The 26,981-nt window shown below is 43.8% G+C and overlaps 1 protein-coding gene across 2 annotated transcripts in view; it reads left to right on the top strand.

Moving 5' to 3' along the window:
• Positions 1-26,981, top strand: part of traf3ip2l (TRAF3 interacting protein 2-like) — a 52,258-nt gene that overhangs the window by 14,509 nt on the left and 10,768 nt on the right. Inside the window, exons 2-5 of one of the 2 annotated variants that reach the window (XM_060920137.1) lie at positions 4,588-4,689; positions 7,569-8,209; positions 25,454-25,496; positions 25,591-25,655. In XM_060920137.1, coding sequence (XP_060776120.1) covers positions 4,643-4,689; positions 7,569-8,209; positions 25,454-25,496; positions 25,591-25,655 — 796 coding nt within the window. In that variant the 5' untranslated portion in view covers positions 4,588-4,642. The remainder of the gene's footprint in view (positions 1-4,587; positions 4,690-7,568; positions 8,210-25,453; positions 25,497-25,590; positions 25,656-26,981) is intronic. The other variant, XM_060920138.1, reaches the window with a different exon arrangement.

Raw genomic sequence — 26,981 nt, 5'->3', positions numbered from 1 at the left:
CTGGCGGATTCAAGTTGTTCCGCCTGTGGAGTCGTTTCCCGGCATTTTAATGTGCACGGACAGTGCATCCGCGACGAAAACGAGACGGATACGGTCTAATGTAAACACCACCTGAGAACCTTCACAGACACGTTTTCCACAAGATGATGATGGACACGTACTTGGCTTGGACGCCATCTTTGATTGTTGCCCGTCACTCAGCAACCGGAAGTGAACCAGGAGGGAAAAGGTCACGTGATTGCAAACAAAGAACAGATCTCAATCAAGTAGTGATTTAAATCTCATTGAGCATAAAGCAGTCTGAACTTTTGTCAACACACAGAAATTTGCACAGTCCAGAAGTTATTAGAAATATCCCTCATATCAATCTGGCAACCCTGGTGATAATTCATACCAACATGTCTAAATAGTGAGTTAGAGCAAGTCTCTAAGCAACCAAATTAGCATCTTGACTTATGTCTTGTCGATGAATAAATTGATAAATTAAAGATTTACTTTTAAATCTCATATTGTAGATTTATACAACAACACGGGTGATTTCTTTCATTTGGCTTCAACTGGTAAAAAGTGAATAAAATCGCACAGCATGCCTATTTCCAGGTTATGCTAATAAAGTTGGAACTGCATCCGTCTTTTGTGTCAGTTCGTGAGTGAAGCGTGCTCAGGTTCGAGAAACTCTCCTGAGTGAAATGTCAACGATAATTGTCCTTCACAAATACATGCAGCACTGCTGAAGCGGTGGTTATCCAGACTCATGGTGATAATCGTCTCTGAACGTCAGCGTGGACTGGTATATGCAAATTTATGGGTGTAAAGATAAAGAGTAATGAAATTCTTATTTTGCAACTGCCCGACCAAACTATGCTTATCAAAATAAAAAGAAATATATATATATAATATGAAATATAAAGTGCATATGGAAAAAATGTAAAGGTAGAGTGAAAAATGAAGATAACATTTAAAAAAAAAGGGGGGCAAACAATGTGCAAACAAAGAGGTAGATATACTGTGCAATGTGTTGTGCAAAATTGCTAATATAATCCGTGGCTCAAGCCTGATGGGAATATAGAGGTAGATGGTGATTATAATCCGTGGTTCAAAAGCCTGATTAGGGATGATTGTTACGAAACACTCCAGGAATAACTATTTTATTCTCTCCACATTCACTGGATTTTCAGAAACGGAGCATTTTTATTTTTATTTTTTGCAAATTCGATGAATAAAAACTTTATACAAAACATCTAACAAAATCATTTCCGCTTAGAATGTAAACAAACCGGCGAAATGACAGGAACAATTTATGAAAAATGCGATAATAATAATAATAATTCTTGAAAAATAAAACAGATACGTTCTTACCATCAAATATTTTCATTCCATTTTTGTTGCATTTTTATTTTTTATTTTTTGGGGTTTTGTTTTCAAGTCGAGTTTTTATTTCGTCCTCGGTTGGTTCAGCAACACGCGCCGCCATTTTGTTTTTCTCTACTCACGGTATATGAGCTGATATCCTAGTAGTAGAGTAGCCAATCAGAACGCACGATTGCTCATATACTTGTACAGTGAACGTAGATAGAATAAATAAATAATATTGGCTGGCGTTGAGTGATATATCAGATATATTCCATTCAGTTAGCATGATATTGAACAAGTTGAAGATGAGTAGCTGAACGTACAATAAATATGCATAAACCGTTACTATGTGTGAAGAATATCTATTGAAGTTTTGGTAGCCTCAACTCGTCTTTCTCTTTCCCGGCAAACAAAACAGAAAACTCTCATTGAATATTCGCATCAGTTCTGATGTGTGACGTCATGTTGTCTTGACAGCCGTGCAATATCGTAAACCATATTCAACGCTCATTCTCCGTTGGGTAGAGTGACGTAATACACATCGGAAAAGCGATACGCTAACAATACTGCATGCTATCAAACCAAATGAATGAAACCTGCTAGAGGGGAATAGAGCACGTTTTTATTCCATAGAAAAAGTGTCCTGTATGGATAATAATGTACTTTATTTTCTGAGAGTGTAGATACTGTACAACCCCGATTCCAAAAAAGTTGGGACAAAGTACAAATTGTAAATAAAAACGGAATGCAATAATTTACAAATCTCAAAAACTGATATTGTATTCACAATAGAACATAGACAACATATCAAATGTCGAAAGTGAGACATTTTGAAATTTCATGCCAAATATTGGCTCATTTGAAATTTCATGACAGCAACACATCTCAAAAAAGTTGGGACAGGGGCAATAAGAGGCTGGAAAAGTCAAAGGTACAAAAAAGGAACAGCTGGAGGACCAAATTGCAACTCATTAGGTCAATTGGCAATAGGTCATTAACATGACTGGGTATAAAAAGAGCATCTTGGAGTGGCAGCGGCTCTCAGAAGTAAAGATGGGAAGAGGATCACCAATCCCCCTAATTCTGCGCCGACAAATAGTGGAGCAATATCAGAAAGGAGTTCGACAGTGTAAAATTGCCAAGAGTTTGAACATATCATCATCTACAGTGCATAATATCATCAAAAGATTCAGAGAATCTGGAAGAATCTCTGTGCGTAAGGGTCAAGGCCGGAAAACCATACTGGGTGCCCGTGATCTTCGGGCCCTTAGACGGCACTGCATCACATACAGGCATGCTTCTGTATTGGAAATCACAAAATGGGCTCAGGAATATTTCCAGAGAACATTATCTGTGAACACAATTCACCGTGCCATCCGCCGTTGCCAGCTAAAACTCTATAGTTCAAAGAAGAAGCCGTATCTAAACATGATCCAGAAGCGCAGACGTCTTCTCTGGGCCAAGGCTCATTTAAAATGGACTGTGGCAAAGTGGAAAACTGTTCTGTGGTCAGACGAATCAAAATTTGAAGTTCTTTATGGAAATCAGGGACGCCGTGTCATTCGGACTAAAGAGGAGAAGGACGACCCAAGTTGTTATCAGCGCTCAGTTCAGAAGCCTGCATCTCTGATGGTATGGGGTTGCATTAGTGCGTGTGGCATGGGCAGCTTACACATCTGGAAAGACACCATCAATGCTGAAAGGTATATCCAGGTTCTAGAGCAACATATGCTCCCATCCAGACGACGTCTCTTTCAGGGAAGACTTTGCATTTTCCAACATGACAATGCCAAACTACATACTGCATCAATTACAGCATCATGGCTGCATAGAAGAAGGGTCCGGGTACTGAACTGGCCAGCCTGCAGTCCAGATCTTTCACCCATAGAAAACATTTGGCGCATCATAAAACAGAAGATACGACAAAAAAGACCTAAGACAGTTGAGCAACTAGAATCCTACATTAGACAAGAATGGGTTAACATTCCTATCCCTAAACTTGAGCAACTTGTCTCCTCAGTCCCCAGACGTTTACAGACTGTTGTAAAGAGAAAAGGGGATGTCTCACAGTGGTAAACATGGCCTTGTCCCAACTTTTTTGAGATGTGTTATTGTCATGAAATTTAAAATCACCTAATTTTTCTCTTTAAATGATACATTTTCTCAGTTTAAACATTTGATATGTCATCTATGTTCTATTCTGAATAAAATATGGAATGTTGAAACTTCCACATCATTGCATTCCGTTTTTATTTACAATTTGTACTTTGTCCCAACTGTTACGACCCCATAGTTTTCTTGTTTCTGATTTTGCTTTTGTTTTGTGTTCCCTCCTCTTGCAGATCCCGTGGGTGGCGGATGGGCCCAAATTACCACCAATTGGAGTCTGGTGAGAGCAGCGCAGGATTGGTTGGTATTTGGTGTCCTGTCCTTTTAAAAAGCTAACGCTGTGACGTCACCCACGGGGGGGAGAGAGCTACTCATTTTGTTTGCATTCGCGTCCTGTGTTTTTGTTATTTCTTTATTTCTTTTCTTACTTTTTATGTATCCTTGTTTGTAAATAAATTTTCCAGTAAATGTTTTTGCCGAAGTCTGTCGACTATTTGTTCCTCTCTTTGTTGTGTCCTCATTTTGGTACCCCTAGATTGAACTGGGGACATAACAAAAAGAGGAACAAATAGTCGACAGACTTCGGCAAAAACATTTACTGGAAAATTTATTTACAAACAAGGATACATAAAAAGTAAGAAAAGAAATAAAGAAATAACAAAAACACAGGACGCGAATGCAAACAAAATGAGTAGCTCTCTCCCCCCGTGGGTGACGTCACAGCGTTAGCTTTTTAAAAGGACAGGACACCAAATACCAACCAATCCTGCGCTGCTCTCACCAGACTCCAATTGGTGGTAATTTGGGCCCATCCGCCACCCACGGGATCTGCAAGAGGAGGGAACACAAAACAAAAGCAAAATCAGAAACAAGAAAACTATGGGGTCGTAACACAACTTTTTTGGAATCGCGGTTGTATATAGATAGATGGAATATAGAAGTGATATTTTGTCGTGCCAGTAATAGTGATACTGTGTGTGTTGGATATTGTGGAATATTTTCACAAATTTGAAATAAAAAATTTCACCCTTTATCCAGTGTTAATATTTCAATTATGCACAAAATGGACCAGTCATAGTCAGTGTGGATGGACGTGTGGTTCACAGTGTGGTCCTGTGTTTGCAGGTTCATGGAGTCCCTGAGGCCCTGAGATGGCGTCAGTCTTTTAATCACTGGTACAATGATGTTGCACAACCTGCTCTTCTCAAGCACGGCCATAAATCAGAGGTGGACGCTTTTACTTTGATTTACTTGTTTCCAGGATCGACGCTCATCTATCATCTGTCACATTCACACAAACAGGTTGAGGGAATGTTCATGAAATTGTGTTATAGCAGCGATAAACAGTCATTCCCTCACCAGAATCTTTTTTTCCTTATCATTAAAGAATAACACATGACGTAAACAGTAGATTCTGACCTTCACTCCAGCGTGGATTATTTTCATTCTATCACCAGCCTGTGTTTTCTTCTCTTTGTTGAAAACCACAGCTCGTCATGTTACTTTGAAACCACAGTGTAAACTCATCTGTCCTGAAGACTTTCCCACGCAAGGAAACTTTACAAAACAACATGACTGTTACTAAGCACTGAATTTTCCTCAACATCTTCTATCAACAGCAAAAAAACCTTCACCATAATCAGTGATTAGTGTCCAAATGACAAGTCGTTGTGATTGAGCTGTTGCTATAGAAATGATAACGTATTTGAACAAGTGAGTTAATATAAACAAGTTGTCCATGTTACAGCTGTTTGCCTACTAACCAATCAGATTCAAGAATTCAACCACGATTTGGTATAAAAAAAATGTTAATGTGCTTGGTCGTCTGAGTTTTTGTCTAAATTAATGTATCAGTAATCTTGGCTTTGGTCACACCACTTGCTGCTATTAAAACACTTTAAAACAAAAAAAACAAACCCTTAGTATTTCACCCCGTCACACAAGTCGTAATGCAACGTCATGGATTTTTTTTTCTTTTTTACACCTGTTACACTTTTATACACAATACTAAAGCCACTCCTAATGCTGCAATCACACTACACAATCTTTTATTTTATTTTAAAGCTAGACGGCCTTTCAATTTCATAAAATCGGTGAAATTTAGTTCCCTCTGAAATGTGGTCATTGTGATGTATGTTTATTTCTGTAATATCTCACAAAATATCAGGCTGGGAAGTTATTTCATTTGAGGGGATTAAAGCAAATAACGTGCATGAAATTGCGCAGTCAAGCAGACAGAGGAAGTCCGTGTGTGTGCGCATGCGCAGGTTTCCCTTTGAGCGTGCACTGACCGTTCCATCATTCTGTCGCTAAACGAACAGCTGATCACACCGAGGTGCTCGCCGAGCGCCGATATTTATTAGTTTGGTCCTGCGTTTCCTTTCCTTCGTATAGAACATAACGTCTTTTCTTCTCACTTTCTTTCCGTTACTGTAGTCGGTCTTTCACGTTTCATTCGCACACTCACGTCCTCCATTTTTCTCTCCTGTTTCAAATTTGTGTCCCACAATGCCTTGCACGAACAGGGAAAGCCCACCACGTGATGTGATGCATGACGTAGTATCTTGTATTGGGTCATGGTGAAGCAGGAAAAAATAGTGGAGAATTTAGGGCCACGTGGAGATAAATTCATTAATTGTTCTATTTAAAAAAAATAATAATAAAATTGGAAGTATGTGATTTGAATTCAGTAGCTTTCGGTCACTAAACAAAAATAATTGGGTGTCGGGAAAATTCTTTTTATGATCTACACTTGAAAAATCTGAAAGGAAGTACAGCTTTAAATGTAAACTAGACAATTCCCCTGTGGGAAATTGCAGAAGTGATGCAGTGCGTGTAGCCACGCCTCTAGGTGAAAGCACCACCCAAAAGGCAGCATGAGATATGAGGCAAAAGTCATTGTCCCCAGGTATAGCGCCCCCTAGCGGCCAACTTGTCCCAATGTTTTTGTGGGCCTCTGTGGAGGGGTGAGGCATAGTGCCACCAAGTTTCGTTAAGGGACGCCAAAGGGCGGCCGAGATATGAGCACACTTCCTGTTGCGCGTCTGCGCAGCCAATTTTGATTGGCTGCCACGGCCAAACGCTTATGAAACTCTAAACACCGGGCAATTGTCTTGTGCAGCTAAGTCCAAAGTAGCCATCTACCAAGTTTGGGAGAAATTTGTGGGAAATTGAGGGAGGAGAAGCATTATGATTGATTTTCCCAAAACCCGAAATGGCGGGAAAACTTTCAGGGTTGAAAACGACGTCATAGGGACGCCAAAGGGCGGCTGAGATATGAGCACACTTCCTGTTGCGCATCTGCGCAGCCAAATTTGATTGGCTGCCACAGCCAAACGCTTATGAAACTCTAAACACTGGGCAATTGTCTTGTGCAGCTAAGTCCAAAGTAGCCATCTACCAAGTTTGGGAGAAATTTGTGGGAAATTGAGGGAGGAGAAGCATTATGATTGATTTTCACAAAACCCGAAATGGCGGGAAAACTTTCAGGGTTGAAAACGACGTCATAGGGTGCGCTGGATTCGTCATGGGCCAAGGATTCCAGGGATACCAAGTTTTTGAAAGTCGGACCAACAGTTCAAAAGTTACAAGCAGAAACGTACCGGCGACTTGCACCCGCGAATTTGAGCTGTCAGTGGCGCTAGAGAGTTTAAGGCGGTGACTTGAAACTTGTTGAGACGACCCTTGAGTGTGTGAAGAACAATGCCTTGCGCGAACAGGGAAAGCCCACCACGTGATGTGATACATGATGCAGTGTCTTGTATTGGGTCATGGTGAAGCAGGAAAAAATAGTGGAGAATTTAGGGCCACGTGGAGATAAATTCATTAATTGTTCTATTTAAAAAAAACTAATAAAATTGGAAGTGTGTGATTTGAATTCAGTAGCTTTCGGTCACTAAACAAAAATAATTGAGTGTTGGGAAAATTCTTTTTATGATCTACACTTGAAAAATCTGAAAGGAAGTACAGCTTTAAATGTAAATAAATGAAAGTTGTTTTGTGTGTGTGTGTGTGTGTGTGTGTGTGTGTGTGTGTGTGTGTGTTAGTCCAAAGGAAAAAAACCCCTCATTTTTCACTGTCAATTCATGTTTTCTTCTTTTTTTTAGCTCTCATTTTCAGCCACTGAACTTCCCAGAGGAGAACGACGAAACCATGAGTAAAAGTGATGAACATTCTCTGCCCGGTTCCGATTCTGTCTCTGAGGTCAGTGCTGTTGACCTGCAGCCTCCGCCTGCTCCGACTCGCTCTCCTCCCAGCAGGTCCGCTCTGTTCCATGACTTGTGCAGCAGCGTGAGCAGCAGTGTGCAGTCGGGCTACAGAGCGTACCAACCTCGCCTGGGTCTGCCAGCGGGCTACAGCGCTCAGACGCCCTTCCCCAGCCAGGCGCAGAGCTCCTTCAGCACACTGCAGCCTCACAAAGACCCATGGCTTCACTCCAACTCCTTTTCAGGCGGGTTCTCCAGCAACGGACGTCCGTCATGCCTCGTGTCTGGAGATTACTGTTCTTATCAGAGCAAGGCCTCCTGCTCGCACTCGCTGCCAGATGGCCACAGCTCTGACCCTGGCAGCTTGGAGCAGCCTCGCTCCCTGCACTCCATCCCCATGGAATTAGAGCAGTACAGCTACTACCTGCCCCCCTGCTCCTCACACGGAGCGCCGTGCTGTGGGCCGGGCCCAGGACACGCCTTCTGGATGAATCCGAGACCACACGCCGGCATGCGCTACCACACGCCATATTTGTTTTCTTGTAAGTGCAGATAAAAGTCTTGCTTTGCTCTGAGTGTTCATTAAAGATGATTTATGTATTTACAAGTTTTCGACCCCTGTGGGCAGGAAAAAAAGAAAGTGTACTTCGCTACTTCTATTTTTTACATTTTTTTTAGCGTGGTCATGTTCTCAAACAAGTGGATTTATATCTGCGACTGTCTTGCACTCCTGCTACAGTTTTTTTCAGCCGTATTATTCCTTTCATTAGATCACTATCCCATCATATGAGGAACATTACGAGTGAGGGATTGTTTTTCACTAGAATTTCGCAATATTTATGCTTATTTATTTATTTATTTATTTATTTATTTCGCAATGATTTCAGATAGATAAACTTTATTTCAACAGGGGGCCCATTCAGCACAGCTGGTATCCACAGGGGCCCTGCAAAACTATACTGATTTACAATATCAGAAATACAATATAAATCTATACTAATTTACAATTTCAAGAATACTCTCCAATAATCTTATTAATATAATTAATCGAAAAATGTAATTAAAACTACCATCGTGGTCTTAGGAGGAAAAAATGCAATGAAAATTTTAAGAAAAAAGATATATGAAACAAACAAATATCATAATAATTATATAATATAAATAAGACTCTGAAAAACAAGACCTAATGAACGTTTTAAATTGATTTAGAGACATACAGTAGTTGATTTAATATTTGCTGGCAGTGAATTAAAAGGTATTGAACCTGAACATCTAAACTTTCATTTACCACCGAGCGCAAGCTTGGGCTTTGGTAAACGCAGGTCGGATTTACGTCGAGTGTTATAACTCTGAATACTTGATCATCGCTCAAATATTTCAGAAGTAAATGATGAAGGCATTTTTAGCAAACACTGATGAATTTTTCTGTTTGTCTCTAAATCAGTCCAGTTTAAAGCTTCTGTAGCGTCTTTAGAGGAGTCTCGTCTGGTGATGACATGAGCAGCGTTATCAGTTTTGTAGCCTCTGTACCAGTGGTGGCTGGTAGTCTTTCAAACAGGGGAGGCTGGTCGGTTACGATATTTCCAGATTTTAAAAGAAAAAACATCAATTTTGCCCATACTCTTGCCTCTGATCTGGCTGATTGTTGGCAGGGTCACAAACTGTGAAATAACAGGTTCTTTTGGCCCATTAGCCTACTGTCCAATATACATGATGGTGGTGTTGGGGGGGAGGGGTATATTTTAACATTTTATATTTTAAAATTGTGGCATGTTGTTTAAAAATTGATCATTATTGAAAGCAGCTCTTTGTCAGGAACCTCAGCAGTAGAGCTGGGTGCCACACATTTCATTCAATGACACTTTCCCTATATTTTACTTATTTTGACTGAGAAATGTTTGACAATTTTGATAACCCTTCACTTTTAATCCAGGTCTGTCGTGTGAAATGTTCTCGGCTGTGTTTTTGTTTAAAAATGTTTTCCAAATTGTAGCTGTGTTTAATTCATATCCAGAGAAATATATATTCCAATATAATATACTCAGCATAAACATTTTAAATAGATTCTATATTTTTGGTCCATCCATGACATATTACTAAAGTAGCCTATTTACTGTTGTTGATGTGGGTCACTTGCTGTTAGCCAATTCACTTTCTCGTACCAGGAGAGCTGAAAGGAACGAGTATTATTCCCTACCTTTTTCACCAAGTCAATTTGAGGCGTTGGTCTACCCTGCTCTTTAATTTTAATTTTTTCCTCGAAAGGAAGACTGGCAAATGGCTTCGCCAAAATTAAATCAGCAATGCTTGGCATCCGTGCGCAGCTTTCTTGCTAGCTGACTCGCCCCCTCAAGTTCAAGTTCAGTCACTCAAATAAACAACATTTCTGGAACTAAGATAGCAAACTTGACAACACTATATTTACACTTTATTTACAATGAAAATATATACAAACTAAAAAAGCTGGTAGAAACCGTATGTAATGAATGAAATCGAAATGTAAGCCGATCTCTTACAATACACCACAGCACTTGCGAATCCGCATGGGACTGAACTGAAATTCACCGCTGCCTGTCTATATTTGAAACGAGCTGTCAATCAAAGAAAATATCCGGCCGCTTTCACCAATCACCAGTCTCCTCGCGGAAACTGCCATGTCCCTCCCACTGTGAGGCTGGGAGTCCGTGGGTGGGCATTTTCGCAGTATTTGTCCAATAACCGTCTTGCATTTTGAGATTGAAAAGCGCAGAGCTCCCAAATGCCATTGAAGTCCACTGAGGCTGGGAGTCCGTGAGACTCCGTGGGTGGGCGTTTTCACAGTATTTGTCCAATAATCGTCTTGCATTTTGAGATTGAAAAGCGCAGAGCTCCCAAATGCCATTGAAGTGCACTGAGGCTGGGCTGCATCGCGCTGTCACGAGGGGGAAAAACTCACGCACACATTAAAGTTATAAGGGAATGATTTCGCACTGTAGTGGGTTGAGCAGATATATTTCTATGATTCTGGATCTGAAATAGCAATGTTATAAGGTCGGCTATAACATAAGCCTAGCGCAATTCATCCTACACGATGTTCGTCATTTTTAGAGGAGGCTGAGCCTCCCTCGCTGTCTTAGAGCAATCGCCCGTGCTCTGTACAGTAAGTTTGTGCACCTTTCAGCGGATAAACGACCCCATGCACTGTCAGTGTAGTTTAGAACCAGTTCGATTATACGACAGTAAACACATCTTGAAGCTTTGAAAGTGAGCCAATGTCGAACACATGAGAGAAAACCCAAGTGTTTAACCACTTTATTATAAGCCTAGGTCACAACCTGATGTACGATTTTTTGGCCGTGCGATTTTTGGCGTTTCCCAAATCGCTGCCTTTTTTTTGTTCATGGAGAAAGACGCGCGTTGGCCGTAAGTTTGTCTTGCAACCTGAAAAAAACGTAAACGCCCGTAGAGTTTGTTTGACATGACAAAGAACCTCTGCGGCCAGTCTACGACTTGAAAATCAGCACGTCACACACGTGCCCTCCATGCGTTTTTTGCGTTTTTTGCACATAGACCGGCCATAGGAGCATGTATGGCTGGTTGTGACCGAGGCTATAGACGAAGTCAGAATGTTCCTTCAGCGTAAGATTTTCATCGAGCATGGTGTTCAGATCATTACATTTCGTGACTCTTTCAGTGGTCTTTCGTTTGAGCTGGAGAATGAAATCTGCAGTGTCTTCTAACTTCTCGTTCCAAAGAGTAGACCTTTTGTCTTACTCTGACTTCCCTCCCTCCCTCCCTCCCTCCCTCCCTCCCTCCACTGCTCAATGTAAGTAAGTGAGTAAATTGAATTTATAAAGCACATTTAAAATAGTTTTCACTGACCAAAGTGCTGTACATAGGGTAGCTAAGAAATCAGAGCTAAAATGCACAAACAAACACAACACAAAAGAAAAGATGCATTAATAGCTGCAACAAAAGTACACATTACAAACACAGATTGACAGACAAAGAGGCCAGAATTACACAAACAACAAATGAACAACATTGAATAACACCCACTACAAAAAGAACTAGGGGCGGCACGGTGGTGTAGTGGTTAGTGCTGTCACCTCACAGCAAGAAGGTCCGGGTTCGAGCCCTGTGGCCGGCGAGGGCCTTTCTGTGCGGAGTTTGCATGTTCTCCCCGTGTCCGCGTGGGTTTCCTCCGGGTGCTCCGGTTTCCCCCACAGTCCAAAGACATGCAGGTTAGGTTAACTGGTGACTCTAAATTGACTGTAGGTGTGAATGTGAGTGTGAATGGTTGTCTGTGTCTATGTGTCAGCCCTGTGATGACCTGGCGACTTGTCCAGGGTGTACCCCGCCTTTCACCCGTAGTCAGCTGGGATAGGCTCCAGCTTGCCTGCGACCCTGTAGAACAGGATAAAGCGGCTAGAGATAATGAGATGAGACAAAAAGAACTAGGGAATGGGCAGCTAAGAGGTTGCAAAAGCCAGTGAGTAGAGGTGAGTTTTGAGCCTGGATTTAAAAGAGGAAATAGAGGGGGCGAATCTAATATCTGGGGGCAAACAGTTCCGCAGACTTGGAGCCGCTACTGCAAATGCCCTATCACCTTTTTGTTTGAGGTGAGTCCCTTTGCCACCAAATCAGTTCCAGGGCTGGTTCGGGGCCAGTGCTTAGTTTGGAACCGGGTTTTCTGTTTCCATTGACAAAGAACTGGCTCTCGGCCAGAAAAACTGGTTCCAGGGTAGCACCAGCTCTTTGCTGGGCTAGAGGAAAGAACTGCTTACGTCAGCGGGGGGGGGGGGGGGGGGGGCGGAGTTGTTAAGACCAACGACAATAGCAAGACCGCGAGAGGGCACCATTTTGAATGAAGCACCGTAAAGCCAGAAGCAGCAGCTGTACAAACGCGAAGTCATCCATTATTGTTGTTGTTGTTGCTGCTGCTTCTTCTTCTTCTCCGTGTTGTTGTTGTTGCTTCGATGTTCGCGCCAAGGTTTATGCAAACGCAGCGACGTAACTGATGTATACAGTGACGTAATGACATGGATCCCCTTAGCACCCCGAGCTATGGAAAAGCAAACTGGTTCTCAGCTGGTTCGCAAGTTGAACGAGTTGTGAACCAGCACCAGCACTGGCCCCGAACCAGCCCTGGAACTGATTTGGTGGAAAAGGAGTAATGGAGGAGACCTTTATCAGCAGATCTGAGGGACCTAGGTGCAGGGAGTGGTTTCAGAAAATCTGAGATGTAAGTGGGGGCTTGACCATGCAGCACCTTGTAGACTATTAGTAGGACTTTAAATTGGATCCTAAAACTAATGGGGAGCCAGTGTAAAGAAGCCAGAACAGGGGTAATGTGCTCTCTCTTCTTGGTACCTGTCAGCAGTCTAGCAGCTGCATTGTGCACCAACTGTAAACGTATTAATTGAGACTGGGGGAGACCAAGATAGAGGGAATTGCAGTAATCTAGCCGGGATGTAATGAAGGCATGGATGACTTTTTCTAGGTCTTCAAAGGATAAAGAAGGTTTGAGACGGGAGATCATTCTCAGCTGGAAGAAGCTATTCTTAATAACAGTACTAATCTGCTTTTTAAAGCAGAGTTCTGAATCAAGAGTGACACCGAGGTTCTTAGCATATGACTTAACGTATGGAGAGAGATAAGCAAGCTTGTCAGCCGCTGAGGATCTAGATTTGGGAGGACCAAAAATGATAACCTCAGTTTTGTCGTTATTTAGCTGGAGGAAGTTGTTTATGAATGTGGTTTAGATCTTCCTGTAACACATCTTTGATTGTACTTACATTGGTTCCAGAGAAGCAGATGACAGTATCGTTGGCATACATGCTGATCGAAGATCTTTTTAAACACACATAGAAAATACTACAGCACATATTTAGATTTCACATTGCAAAATCAATGATCTTTTCTAGGACATTCAGAAATATAAGTACTGTAGTATAAGACAAGCAGGAACAGAGTTCAAATAAACTCAAACTCCCAGAAGGCTCTGTTTTATAATGTGGCCTTTAAAGCTAGACTGCCTTTCAGATTTTTCAAGTGTAGAGTAGGTCATAAAAAGAAATTTCCCAGACACCTAACAGGGCTCGACATTAAGTTTTAAGGGTAAATTTCCACTCCAATCAATAAGTTTAGTTTTTGATTAAGTTTATTATTAAGTTCGGTTATTGGTTACTTTTTACTTGTAACAGACAATAACAATTTTACCCAAAATAGTTTTTCCTGCCTTCGTCGGTTTATTTCCATTTCACAAGCATGCAGCTGTTGTAAAGTTCAGCGTGTTTGTGTAGAACTCTCTCAGACTGTAGGTTCATTACTCGATAACATAGGAATCATAAAATAGAAATCTATAACAAAGTTTGTATGAAGAAAACAATAGGGTGCCAAGACTTTTGAACAGTACCGTGTTTGAGAATATTTATATATCGGGGTTTTTTTGTTACATCATCCACCTCTAGGTTTAAAAAAAAAAAAAAAACGCTGTGTCATGACAGACAGGATAATATTTGAGTTTATAATTGTTTAATGTGTAGGTTGTGGGTGTTTTATACAGACCTGGCAACCTGTAACTGAATCACTGCAGCCAGTCTGTCATGATGCAGCATGGGGTTTTCTTTCTTTTTTTTTTTTAAATAAACCTAGAGGTGGATGATATAACAAAAAAGACTATATACATATATATATTTTGCGCAGGACTGTGTTCCTCTGATAACAGAAACAAAGCTCCAGCTCTCTCTGCTCTTAATCTGTTCTGTTCTTTCAGGATTTATCACGCATGTCGCTCCTTGTTGATTTTTTTATGCCCGAGTTGTTTGAACCCAGTCTGGGTTTTCTGTGTCGAATAAGGAAGCGGCTTCACCTGTAAGAAAATCAAACACTTTCATGAAGGAGCTAACTCGAATGCGAGCAGAAAAATATAAAACGAGATTCTTGAGCAAACTCTTCCATGCTCACTTCCGACTTTCTGTTTTTGTAAAATATATTTTAAATACAGTCGTGAATTTCTCTGGGGGTTTCAGGCTGAGCGCCTCTCGTCATATTCTCTTTAAAGGAACAGTCCACCGTACTTCCATAATGAAATATGCTCTTATCTGAATTGAGACGAGCTGCTCCGTACCTCTCCGAGCTTTGCGCGACCTCCCAGTCAGTCAGACGCGCTGTCACTCCTGTTAGCAATGTAGCTAGGCTCAGTATGGCCAACGGTATTTTTTGGGGCTGTAGTTAGATGCGACCAAACTCTTCCGTGTTTTTCCTGTTTACATAGGTTTATATGACCAGTGATATGAAACAAGTTCAGTTACACAAATTGAAACGTAGCGATTTTCTATGCTATGGAAAGTCCGCACTATAATGACAGGCGTACTAACACCTTCTGCACGCTTCGGCAGCGCATTGATACGGAGCTCAGATATCAGTGCACTGCCGAAGCGCGCAGAAGGTGTTAGTACGCCTGTCATTATAGTGCGGACTTTCCATAGCATAGAAAATCGCTACGTTTCAATTTGTGTAACTGAACTTGTTTCATATCACTGGTCATATAAACCTATGTAAACAGGAAAAACGCGGAAGAGTTTGGTCGCATCTAACTACAGCCCCAAAAAATACCGTTGGCCATGCTGAGCCTAGCTACATTGCTAACAGGAGTGACAGCGCGTCTGACTGCGTCTGACTGACTGGGAGGTCGCGCAAAGCTCGGACAGGTACGGAGCAGCTCGTCTCAATTCAGATAAGAGCATATTTCATTATGGAAGTACGGTGGACTGTTCCTTTAACCGCTCATTTCCTCGTTGCTCTTGAAGCATTTGCTTCTATTTATTAACGTTTTTCTTGATAGCGGGGAGACGGTCATGCCTTTTATCTATTTCTCTGTTTGAAGAAGCAAAAACACAAAAATGAACCATAATGAAGACAGATTAAGCTGCTCGCATGAAAGACGGTGTCCGTCTGACCCCAGCTGTAATTATCATGTGATGCGTGACGTCATGCACAAGGGGTCTATAAACAGTTACGCGTACCATACTACACCAGCGCAGGGATATAAAATAACTCACAAAGCAGTAAATGAAACCGAGACTAAGAAAACAGCCAATACATAATAGCGGATACGTAGTGAGGGACGCTTTTAGGAACTGAAATAAAAGATCAAAAAGCCTAATTTTTGTGGTGTTAGTTCGTAATATATGCTCATTCCAACTTTCCCAGGCGGGTGTGTCGGGGACATATCCCACTTACCCGAATGCATGTTTCACTTGCCCTGGGCAATCGGGCAGGGCTTAATGTCGAGCCCTGCCCAATTAGTTTGGGTTAGTGGACCGAAAGCTACTGAATTTGAATCACAGACTTCCAATTTAATTCTTATTTATAATAATAGTGAGCGATTTCATGCACGTTATTTGCTTTAATCCCCTCAAATTAAATAACTTCCCAGCCACAGAATGGCCTGATAGTTTGTGAGATATTACAGAAATAAACATCTATCACAATGAGCACATTTCAGAGGGAACTAAATTTCACCAATTTATGAAATCGAAAGGCTGGTTCACTTTAAGGCAGAGTTTAGCTTTGACTCGGCTCGTCCCCGTACCAAACTACAGTACCATCATTTTAATACAAGCTTAAGGAGTGTTTTTCCTCATTCTGTAACGTATACAGATCTATGGTTATTGACGTTATTCAGCTGGAAGTCAAGTGCAACATTTTGCACGACTCATTTATATCAAGATAATAAACTCAGATTATTCAGACCACCTCGCTAGATTTATACCAGATGTGTACATACACCGATCAGCCAGAACATTAAACCCACTGACAGGTGAAGAAGTGAATAACATTGATTATCTCATGAAAGTGGCTCCTGTTAAGGGGAGGGACATATTCGTATTAGGCAGCAAGAGAAGAGAGCAGTCAGTTGTTGAAGTTGATGTGTTGGAGGCAGGAAAAATGGGCAAACATAAGCAGCGACTGTGACAAGGGCCAAATAGTGATGGCGAGATGACTGAATCTGAACATCTCTAAAAAAAAAAAAAGGCACATCTTGTAGGGTGTTCCCAGTATGCAGTGGTTAGTACCAAACAAAAGTGGTCCAAGGATCTAAAGGACAACCGGTGAACCGGTGACAGGGTCATGGATGTCGAAGGCTCATTGATTCACACAGGGCACGAAGGTGAGCCCATATGGTCCAATCTAGAAGAACAGAAGATCTACTGTAGCACAAACTGCTGAAAAAGTTAACGCTGGCTAAAACACAAAAGGTGTCAACTCGGAGCCTTACGCTCGCCCATTTTTCCTGTTTCCAACACATCAACTTCAGAACTGATGGTTCACTTTCTTGCTGCCTGATATTAGTATATCCCACCCCTCAACAGGTGCCACTGTAATGAGCTCATCAACGTTATTCACTTCTTCACCTGTCAGTGGGTTAAATATTAAGGCTGATCGGTGTAAATCTGAGACGGGGGTTTTAATATCTCATCGACCACTGCTTTTAAACAGAAAGCGAGCGTTGGGTGATACGATGATAAACGATCAAACGATGATATCTGAAGGCTGTTTCTACAATATATGTGATGTACCGTATCATGACTGACGGGTTTGCGAGAAAAAAAAAACAAAACTGCCAAAACTGCCAGTGTGGAATTTAAAAAAAAAAAGGGGTTGAAGATATCTGCAAAAATTTATTAACTTTTTTTTTTTTTGAGGAAAAATATATTTTAATTGGTGAGCATTTTACAAGTTTAACGATTCAAAGACTGTTGGCTTGGCGCTTTCCGCAGTTTGTGACTGTTATTTAAAATAAATAAATAAGAATAAAAAAAAAAGACACTGTGATCGGGGCGGCACGGTGGTGTAGTGGTTAGCGCTGTCGCCTCACAGCAAGAAGGTCCGGGTTCGAGCCCCGTGGCCGGCGAGGGCCTTTCTGTGCGGAGTTTTCATGTTCTCCCCGTGTCCGCGTGGGTTTCCTCCGGGTGCTCCGGTTTCCCCCACAGTCCAAAGACATGCAGGTTAGGTTAACTGGTGACTCTAAATTGAGCGTAGGTGTGAATGTGAGTGTGAATGGTTGTCTGTGTCTATGTGTCAGCCCTGTGATGACCTGGCGACTTGTCCAGGGTGTACCCCGCCTTTCGCCCGTAGTCAGCTGGGATAGGCTCCAGCTTGCCCGCGACCCTGTAGAACAGGATAAAGTGGCTAGAGATAATGAGATGAGATGAGATCATCATATCACCCAATTCTTCTTTACGCCATGAAAACACAGACAGGAATCTACGGGGCGGGTGCACAAACTTTTGGCCTAATAAATAAATAAATAGTATAATTTAATCTTATGAATTGCACTGAAGTAGTTGGGAGCTGAAGTAGAAAACTAAATGTCGTATCAAAATTATTGGCACCCTTCTTGAAAAAGTGCAATTATTTATTTAGAAGATGAAGAAGAGAAGAAAATGTATGGAATATTTATAGTATTTATAATTCATATAATATTTATAATTTTATAAAGTAATAATTAAATTAATGATTTAATCATTTAAAATTAATAAATACATTAATCATTTAGAATTAATTAAAAAAGTAATATATGCTTCATATAATATTTACAAATGATTAGTATTTAAAATATTTATAATTAATATAATATTTAAAATTAATACATTGATAATTGAATCAATAATTTAATAATTTAAAATTCAATAAAATATAATTTATATAATATTTATAATTAATATTTATAATAGAAAGCACAACTTTTATTCGTCACACACTTGTGAAATTCCTCTCTGCATTTAACTTATCTGAAGCAGTGAACACACACATGCGCACACACACGTGAGCAATGAGCGCACACACATACCCAGAGCAGTGGGCAGCCATGCTAACAGCGCCCGGGGAGCAGTCGGGAATTTGGTGCCTCGCTCAAGGGCACCTCAGCCCAAGGCCAACCCATATTAACCTAACCGCATGTCTTTGGACTGTGGGGGAAACCGGAGCACCCGGAGGAAACCCACGCAGACACGGGGAGAACATCTCATCTCATTATCTCTAGCCGCTTTATCCTGTTCTACAGGGTCGCAGGCAAGCTGGAGCCTATCCCAGCTGACTACAGGCGAAAGGCGGGGTACACCCTGGACAAGTCTCCAGGTCATCACAGGGCTGACACATAGACACAGACAACCATTCACACTCACATTCACACCTACGGTCAATTTAGAGTCACCAGTTAACCTAACCTGCATGTCTTTGGACTGTGGGGGAAACCGGAGCACCCGGAGGAAACCCACGCGGACACGGGGAGAACATGCAAACTCCGCACAGAAAGGCCCTCGCCGGCCACGGGGCTCGAACCCGGACCTTCTTGCCGTGAGGCGACAGCGCTAACCACTACACCACCGTGCCGCCCTGGGGAGAACATATTTATACGTAGTTAATAAACCTGTCACATAATTATTAGTAAAATGTCATTAGCCTTCATTCAGTTTGAATCTCCTTTTAAAGCCTATTTAACATCAGACTGCTGCAGCAGTGTTAATCAGAGTGGCCTCTATACTGCACACTCACAGTGCAGCTGTATAAAATAAAAACAAGTATATATTTTGTGTGAGGTAATAGTTTCCAGCTAGAAATGTGACAAAATACAATATTTATTCTGGATTTTGGAAATAGTGCAATAACAGGTGACGTGTCGGTGTGTAGCCTCCAGTGATTAACAACATGTGCTCGGGTTTTGGTTAAAATGACATTTTGTGAACTTTCTAGCTACTGTAGAGCATAAAAGGGGGAAAAAGTGTCGAGTAAGTAAATACATCATGATATACGAATATTATTTACAGGTATCTGCAGGTTATTTAAGTAAGTGAGTAATCCAGTGCAAGAAATCACCGAAATGAATACACTTTGCTTGTGTTTTTTAATAATGACTGAGACATTTGCTGTAAAATGGGTCTTTACACATCACACTTCACGTGAAATGAAATGCATGTGTTAGGGTTTTGCTGGGATTCGAACCTGGTTCGTTGGTGTGATAATCCAGCAAACCCCCACTAGGCCACCAGGGGGATGACTCAAATGCAGAGGCGTGAGGCGGAAGTAGAAAAAGAATCAAAAGGTTTATTTAAACTATATACACTATATACAAGGCAAAACAAAAGACAAAAAAAACCCAAAGAGTATAATCCAAAAGAAAAGCAAAGTGCAAAAATACAAAAGCTAAGAAGATCAAAAAACACAGTACAAAGGAAACTGGAGATAAACATAACAGCACAAAGACTCCGTGACAAGAGGACTGAACTCAGGGGTATAAATAGACAAACTAATTAAGGACACAGGTGAAGATAATTAGGCAATTAACACAAACACAAAACACAGGAACAGTGGCGGCCTCTAGAGGCCAAAATAAACACGACATGAAAAGGAAATAACAGCGGCCTCTAGAGGCCAAAACAGTCCTAGTCCTAACAGGACCCCCCCCTCTAGGAGCGTCTCCTGACGTTCCCAGGGCGATCCGGATGGGCCGAATGGAAGTCCCGACATAGTTCTTTATCAAGGACATCCCGAGCAGGAACCCAGCAGCGCTCCTCAGGACCATAGCCCTCCCAGTCCACCAGATATTGCAACCCGCCGCGGACCCGGCGGGAGTCAAGCAGGCGATTCACAGTGAACACAGTCTGCCCCTGGAAGATGCGGGGGGGGTGGGGGGTTCCTAGGGGCAGGGGCATACGTAGACGTCAGTACGGGCCGTAACAGGGAAACATGGAAAGTGGGGTTGATCCTCAGAGTCCGGGGCAACTGGAGCCGGTAGGAGACAGGGTTCACCCTGCGCACAACCTTGAAGGGGCCAATGTAGCGAGGAGCAAGCTTGCGGTTCTCCACCCGCAGTGGAAGGTCCTTAGTGGACAGCCAAACACGCTGCCCAGGGCGGAAAGCGTGTGCAGGTCTTCTATGGCGGTTGGCCTGAGTCTGGTTGGTTCTGGAGGTCTGTATGAGGGTCTTCCTGACCTTGCTCCAGGTCTTGCGACACCGTCTCACATATTGGTTGACCGAGGGCACCCCCGCGTCCTCCTCCTGGTCCGGGAACAGAGGTGGCTGGAACCCGAATTGGCACTGGAATGGCGACAGCTTGGTGGCCGATGACTGCAGGGTGTTGTGGGCGTACTCTGCCCATGGCAGCCAGGTGCTCCACGATGTCGGGTTATCCATAGCCAGGCCTCGCAGGGTGGTTTCCAGGTCCTGGTTGAGCCTCTCCGTCTGACCATTGGACTGTGGGTGAAACCCAGAGGAGAGGCTGGCAGTGGCTCCGATGACCTTGCAGAACCCGTGCCACACTCGGGAGGAGAACTGGGGCCCTCGGTCTGAGACGATGTCCTGTGGAAGACCAAAGACTCGGAAGACATGATTAAACAAAAGTTTCGCAGTTTCAAGAGCAGAGGGGAGTTTGCACAGTGGTATGAAGCGGCAGGCCTTGGAGAATCTGTCAACTAAGACCAAAATGACCGTGTTACCTTGTGACTCAGGGAGACCCGTGATAAAGTCGACTGCCACGTGGGACCAGGGACGCCGGGGAATGGTCAGAGGATGCAGGAGACCCTGGGGACGCTGTCGTGGGTTCTTGGTTCTGGTGCAAACCTCACAGGACAGGACAAATGACCTTACTTCCTTCTCCATGTTAGGCCACCAGAAGCGTCTTTTCAGGAAGTCCAGGGTCCTCCGAGCTCCCGGGTGGGCGGTGAGAGGGGAAGAGTGACCCCACTGGAGAACCTTGGCCCGGGCTTGATGTGGGACGTACAAGAGGCCTGGTGGCCCCGTCCCAGGACCGGGGTCCTGGCGTTGGGCTCGTCGGACAGCCTCCTCAATACCCCAGCGGACAGGGGCCACAATCCGGGACACAGGGATAATAGGCCCGACTTCATTCTCCCTGTTAGTGGCAGAGAACAGTCTGGACAGTGCGTCAGGTTTGGTGTTCTTGGAGCCGGGGCGGTATGAGAGGGTGAAGTCAAACCGACTGAAAAACAGGGCCCACCTAGCCTGTCGAGGGTTCAGTCTCTTGGCTTGCTGGAGGTACTCCAGGTTCTTGTGGTCAGTCCAAACCAGGAATGGATGTTGTGCTCCCTCCAGCCAGTGCCTCCACTCCTCAAGGGCCAGTTTGACCGCTAGCAGTTCTCGATCCCCCACATCGTACCGGGACTCAGCAGGACTCAGACGGTGGGAGAAGTAAGCGCAGGGGTGCAGCTTTCCTTCCGAACGTTGAGAGAGCACCGCGCCGACACCACTGTCCGAGGCGTCCACCTCCACGATGAATGGTTGGGAGGTGTCCGGGAGAACCAGAATGGGTGCCGTGCAGAAGCGGTCCTTGAGGTCTTTGAACGCCTTTTCTGCCTGAGGAGACCAGCCATAAGATCCACCTGTCCCTTTGGTGAGGTCTGACATGGGTGCTGCCACAGAACTGAAGTTCCTGATGAACTTGCGGTAGAAGTTAGCGAATCCTAAGAACCGCTGAACCTCCTTAACGGACTTGGGAGTAGGCCAATCCCGGACGGCCAGGGTCTTGGCAGGGTCCATTTGGAGTTGGCCTGTCCGTACAATAAATCCCAGAAAGGAGACCTCGGGAACATGAAATTCGCATTTCTGGGCCTTGGCGAACAGATTGTTCTGTAGCAGCCTCTGGAGAACCTGGCGGACATGGTGGCGGTGCTCCTGCACGGTCTTGGAAAAGATAAGGATGTCGTCGAGGTAGACAAAAACGTATAGGTTAATCATGTCCCTTAAGACGTCGTTGATTAGGGCCTGAAAAACAGCTGGTGCGTTGGTGAGTCCGAAGGGCATCACCTGGTATTCGTAGTGCCCAGACGGGGTGTTAAAGGCAGTCTTCCACTCGTCTCCCTGTCGGATACGGATGAGGTGGTATGCGTTCCGTAGGTCCAACTTGGTGAAGACGGTGGCGCCTTGGAGCAGGTCGAAAGCTGTGGACATCAGCGGAAGGGGATATCGGTTGCGCACAGTGATCTTATTCAGGCCCCTGTAATCAATACATGGTCGGAGCCCCCCATCCTTCTTGCCGACAAAGAAGAAGCCGGCTCCAGCAGGTGAAGTGGAGGGTCGAATAAACCCAGAGACCAGGGCATCTTTGAGGTATTCCTCCATGGCCTTGCGTTCTGGCTGAGAGAGTGAAAACAGTCTGCCACGAGGAGGGGTAGTCCCAGGGAGCAAGTCGATGGCACAGTCGTAGGCCCGGTGCGGAGGAAGAACGGCGGCCCTGCTCTTGCTGAATACCTCCTTGAGATCCCAGTACTCTGTGGGAACTTGAGATAACTCGGTGAGATCAGGGGGCTCGGCAGGAGACACAGGAGAGCTAGAGAGCAGACAAGAGGCATGGCATGCAGGGCCCCATTCCACAACCTGGCTTGTTACCCAGTCTATGCGAGGGTTGTGGCGAGTAAGCCAAGGAAGGCCTAGAATAACTGGGAACTCAGGTGAAGGAATCAGGTGCAGGGATATTTCTTCCTTGTGACCTTGAGACTGGAGGAAAACTGGAGAAGTAACTTGGGTGACTCTTCCATCACCTAACGCTTGGCCATCGAGGGCAGACACAGACAGTGGGACTTCAAGAGGTGCAGTCGGAATATTGATGCTTTGGGCGAAGTGAATATCCATAAAGTTCCCAGCCGCCCCTGAGTCTATCAAAGCTTGACAAGAGTGGACAGACTCACCCCAGGAGATGGAGACCGGGATGTAGATTCCTTGGCCAGGGAGTCCGGGAGAGAGGGTAGGCCCCGTCACAACCCTCCCTCGGCTGGACGGGGCGGTCCTTTTCCCAAGAGTTCGGGACATGATGCTCGGAAGTGACCAGGCTTGCCACAGTAGATGCAGCACTTGTCCCTCCTTCTGCGCTCCCTCTCAGATGCGGAGAGGCGAGTACGACCCACTTGCATGGGTTCTGGACAGTCACTGAAGGAGGTAGATGGTCTCCAGGTAGAGGTAGGGAGGCTGGGGGGGGCTCAAGGCTTGGTGGCGTTCTCTCATCCTGTTGTCCAGACGAATAGCATGTGAGATGAGGGTTTCGAGGTCACTTGGGCATCCAATAGAGGCCAGACCGTCCTTGATGGGGTCAGACAGACCATGGTGGAAGGCTGACACCAGGGCAGTCTCGTTCCATCCACTTACTGCTGCGAGTGTTCGGAACGAGATGGCGTAATCTGCGACGCTTCCTCCTTGCCGGATGGACATGAGCTTTCGGGCTGCGTCGGTACTGATGTCTGCCTGATCGAAGACCCGAAGCATCTCTTCAGAAAACAGCTGGAAATCAAAGCACTCAGGTCCCTGTCTTTGCCAGATAGCAGTAGCCCAGGCTCGCGCCTTACCAGCTAATAAGGTGATCACAAAGGCAATCTTGCGGCGATCCGTAGTGTAGGTGGTAGGCTGAAGCTCAAAGGTGAGTTGACACTGGGTAAGGAACTCTCGGCACTCACTGTGCTTGCCGTCATACCTCTGTGGTGCAGGAAGGCTGGGTTCGCGAGGTGAAGAAGGCAGCATTGCAGGAGGCACTGGAGCAGGAGTGGGAGCTGGATCAGGAGCAGGAACTGGATCAGGAGCAGGAGATGCAGGCAGAGATGTCAGCTGTGCCAGGGTTTTCCCAATTTGCTGAAGCAGTTCCTCGTGGCGAGCGAGGGCCTCACGTTGGCTGGTGAGCGTACGTCCATGAGCGTCCATGGTCGCTCCGAAGCGTGTCAAAGCTGCCATAATTCCCTGAAGGTTGGCCGGGTAGACAGTTGAAGCAGCCTCTGCTGAGTCGGTCATGACGGAGTCTTTCTGTTAGGGTTTTGCTGGGATTCGAACCTGGTTCGTTGGTGTGATAATCCAGCAAACCCCCACTAGGCCACCAGGGGGATGACTCAAATGCAGAGGCGTGAGGCGGAAGTAGAAAAAGAATCAAAAGGTTTATTTAAACTATATACACTATATACAAGGCAAAACAAAAGACAAAAAAAACCCAAAGAGTATAATCCAAAAGAAAAGCAAAGTGCAAAAATACAAAAGCTAAGAAGATCAAAAAACACAGTACAAAGGAAACTGGAGATAAACATAACAGCACAAAGACTCCGTGACAAGAGGACTGAACTCAGGGGTATAAATAGACAAACTAATTAAGGACACAGGTGAAGATAATTAGGCAATTAACACAAACACAAAACACAGGAACAGTGGCGGCCTCTAGAGGCCAAAATAAACACGACATGAAAAGGAAATAACAGCGGCCTCTAGAGGCCAAAACAGTCCTAGTCCTAACAGCATGACATGGGTTAAACCCAACAAAGCCAGCGTTTTTCTCGCACGTATTAATGGGAACCAGGCTTCAGTTATCTTGCGTGCATCAAATCAAAATCGCAATCTCGGTTGCATGGAACAGCTGAGAGAACACACACACTTTACACCTTGGAAACCTTTCTCAGCTGCAGTGCACCGCACAATCCCAGGCCTTTGATTAGAGTCCAGAGCACGTGTGTGTGTGTGTGTGTGTGTGTGTTCTACGATTTCTATTCACAGTAATTTAACAAACATAAACCTATTGGATAGAATTTGACTAGACTTGAGCACTGTCCACTTTATTAGGAAGTCCTGTAGGTGTTCCTAATAAAGTAGACGGATCTAATTGTTCACTCCAATGATTTGTCCAGAAAATGTGATTGACGATGAGTGAAGAGCGCCACGTTATATTTAAGCTGCATGTTATACAGTATGTATTACATCATCGTTTCTGATCCCATCATTTGCTTTCTCTCTCTCTCTCTTTTTTTTTTTCCCTCCAGACTCCAGTGACAGTAAGCCGTCAGACCCCGAGCTCATTCCCAGGTAATATTTTCTTGTGTGTAAATTAAGTTTCTCTCGATAAATCTTATTCTGAGAGCGTAATTATTCTTTAATGTGGTCTTTCCTCTGAATGCAGGCATGAATCATTTCACCCTCAGGCAAAGAGCGTCCCCAGCACCGCACCCCTGTCATTAGAGCAGAGTGAGTTTCTTGACACTTCTCACTAGCAGATAAACAAGAGCAGCACGAAATGATATACTGAGAAATGAACAGGAAACCTGTTTACTCTGAACTCGGTTATCGTAGACATCTAAGGACACCACGAACACCATGAAAGTTTAAATACATGATCATAGAGAGCAAATTTTATTTTTTATCCAAACACTTGAGCATTGCGATTAAAAGTAGTTCCGGTTATTACATTTTCGATATCCATACGCCATCAGAGCCACACATCTATAAAAATTCTTCCGTCTGAATCTTATACAGATTCAGAGCTTACAGTGTCTTGCAAAAGTATTCATCCCCCTTGGTGTTTGTCCTGTTTTTGTCGCATTCCAACCTGGTATTAAAATGGATTTTTGGAAGGTTAGCACCATTTGATTTACACAACATGCCGACCACTTTAAAGGTGAAAATTGTTGTTTTATTGTGACAAAAACAATAATTAAGATGAAAAAACAGAAGTCTGGACTGTGCATAAGTATTCACCCCCCTTCATATGCAACCCCTAAATAAGAGCTGGTCCAACCAATTCACTTCATAAGTCACGTAATTAGTTGATTAAGATCCACCTGTGTGCAATCAAAGTGTCACGTGATCTGTCACATGATGTCTGTATAAATCAGCCTGTTCTGGAAGGACCCTGACTCTGCAACACCACTAAGCAAGCAACATGAAAACCAAGGAGCCTCCAAACAGGTCAGAGACAAAGTTGTGGAGAAGTATAGATCAGGGTTGGGTTATAAAAAATATCCCAAACTTTGAATATCCCACGGAGCTCCATTAAATCCATTATAGCAAAATGGAAAGATTATGGCACCACTACAAACCTGACAAGAGAAGGCCCCGCCCACCAAAACTCACAGAGGGCATTAATCAGAGATGCAATAAAGACACCAAAGAGAACACTGAAGGAGCTGCAAAGATCCACTGCGGAGATGGGAGTACCTGTCCATAGGACCGCTTTAAGCCGTACATGCCACAGAGTGGGTGGGGCTTTATGGAAGAGTGGCCGGAAAAAAGCCATTGCTTAAGAAAACACATTTGGAGTTTGTCCAACAGCATGTGGCAGACTCCCCAAACACATGGAAGAAGATTCTCTGGTCAAATAAGACCAAAATTGATCTTTTTGGTCATCATGGGAAATGCCATGTGTGGCACAAACCCAACACCCTGAGAACACCATTCCTACAGTGAAGCATGGTGGTGGCAGCATCATGCTGTGGGGATGTTTTTCATCTGCAGGGACAGGAAAGCTGGTCAGGACTGAAGGAAAGATGGATGGCACTAAATACAGGGCAATTC

This window comes from Neoarius graeffei, chromosome 4 (genome assembly GCF_027579695.1).
Source record: "Neoarius graeffei isolate fNeoGra1 chromosome 4, fNeoGra1.pri, whole genome shotgun sequence".
Classification (NCBI taxonomy): domain Eukaryota; kingdom Metazoa; phylum Chordata; class Actinopteri; order Siluriformes; family Ariidae; genus Neoarius; species Neoarius graeffei.
This window is presented reverse-complemented; position numbering and strand designations above follow the sequence as displayed.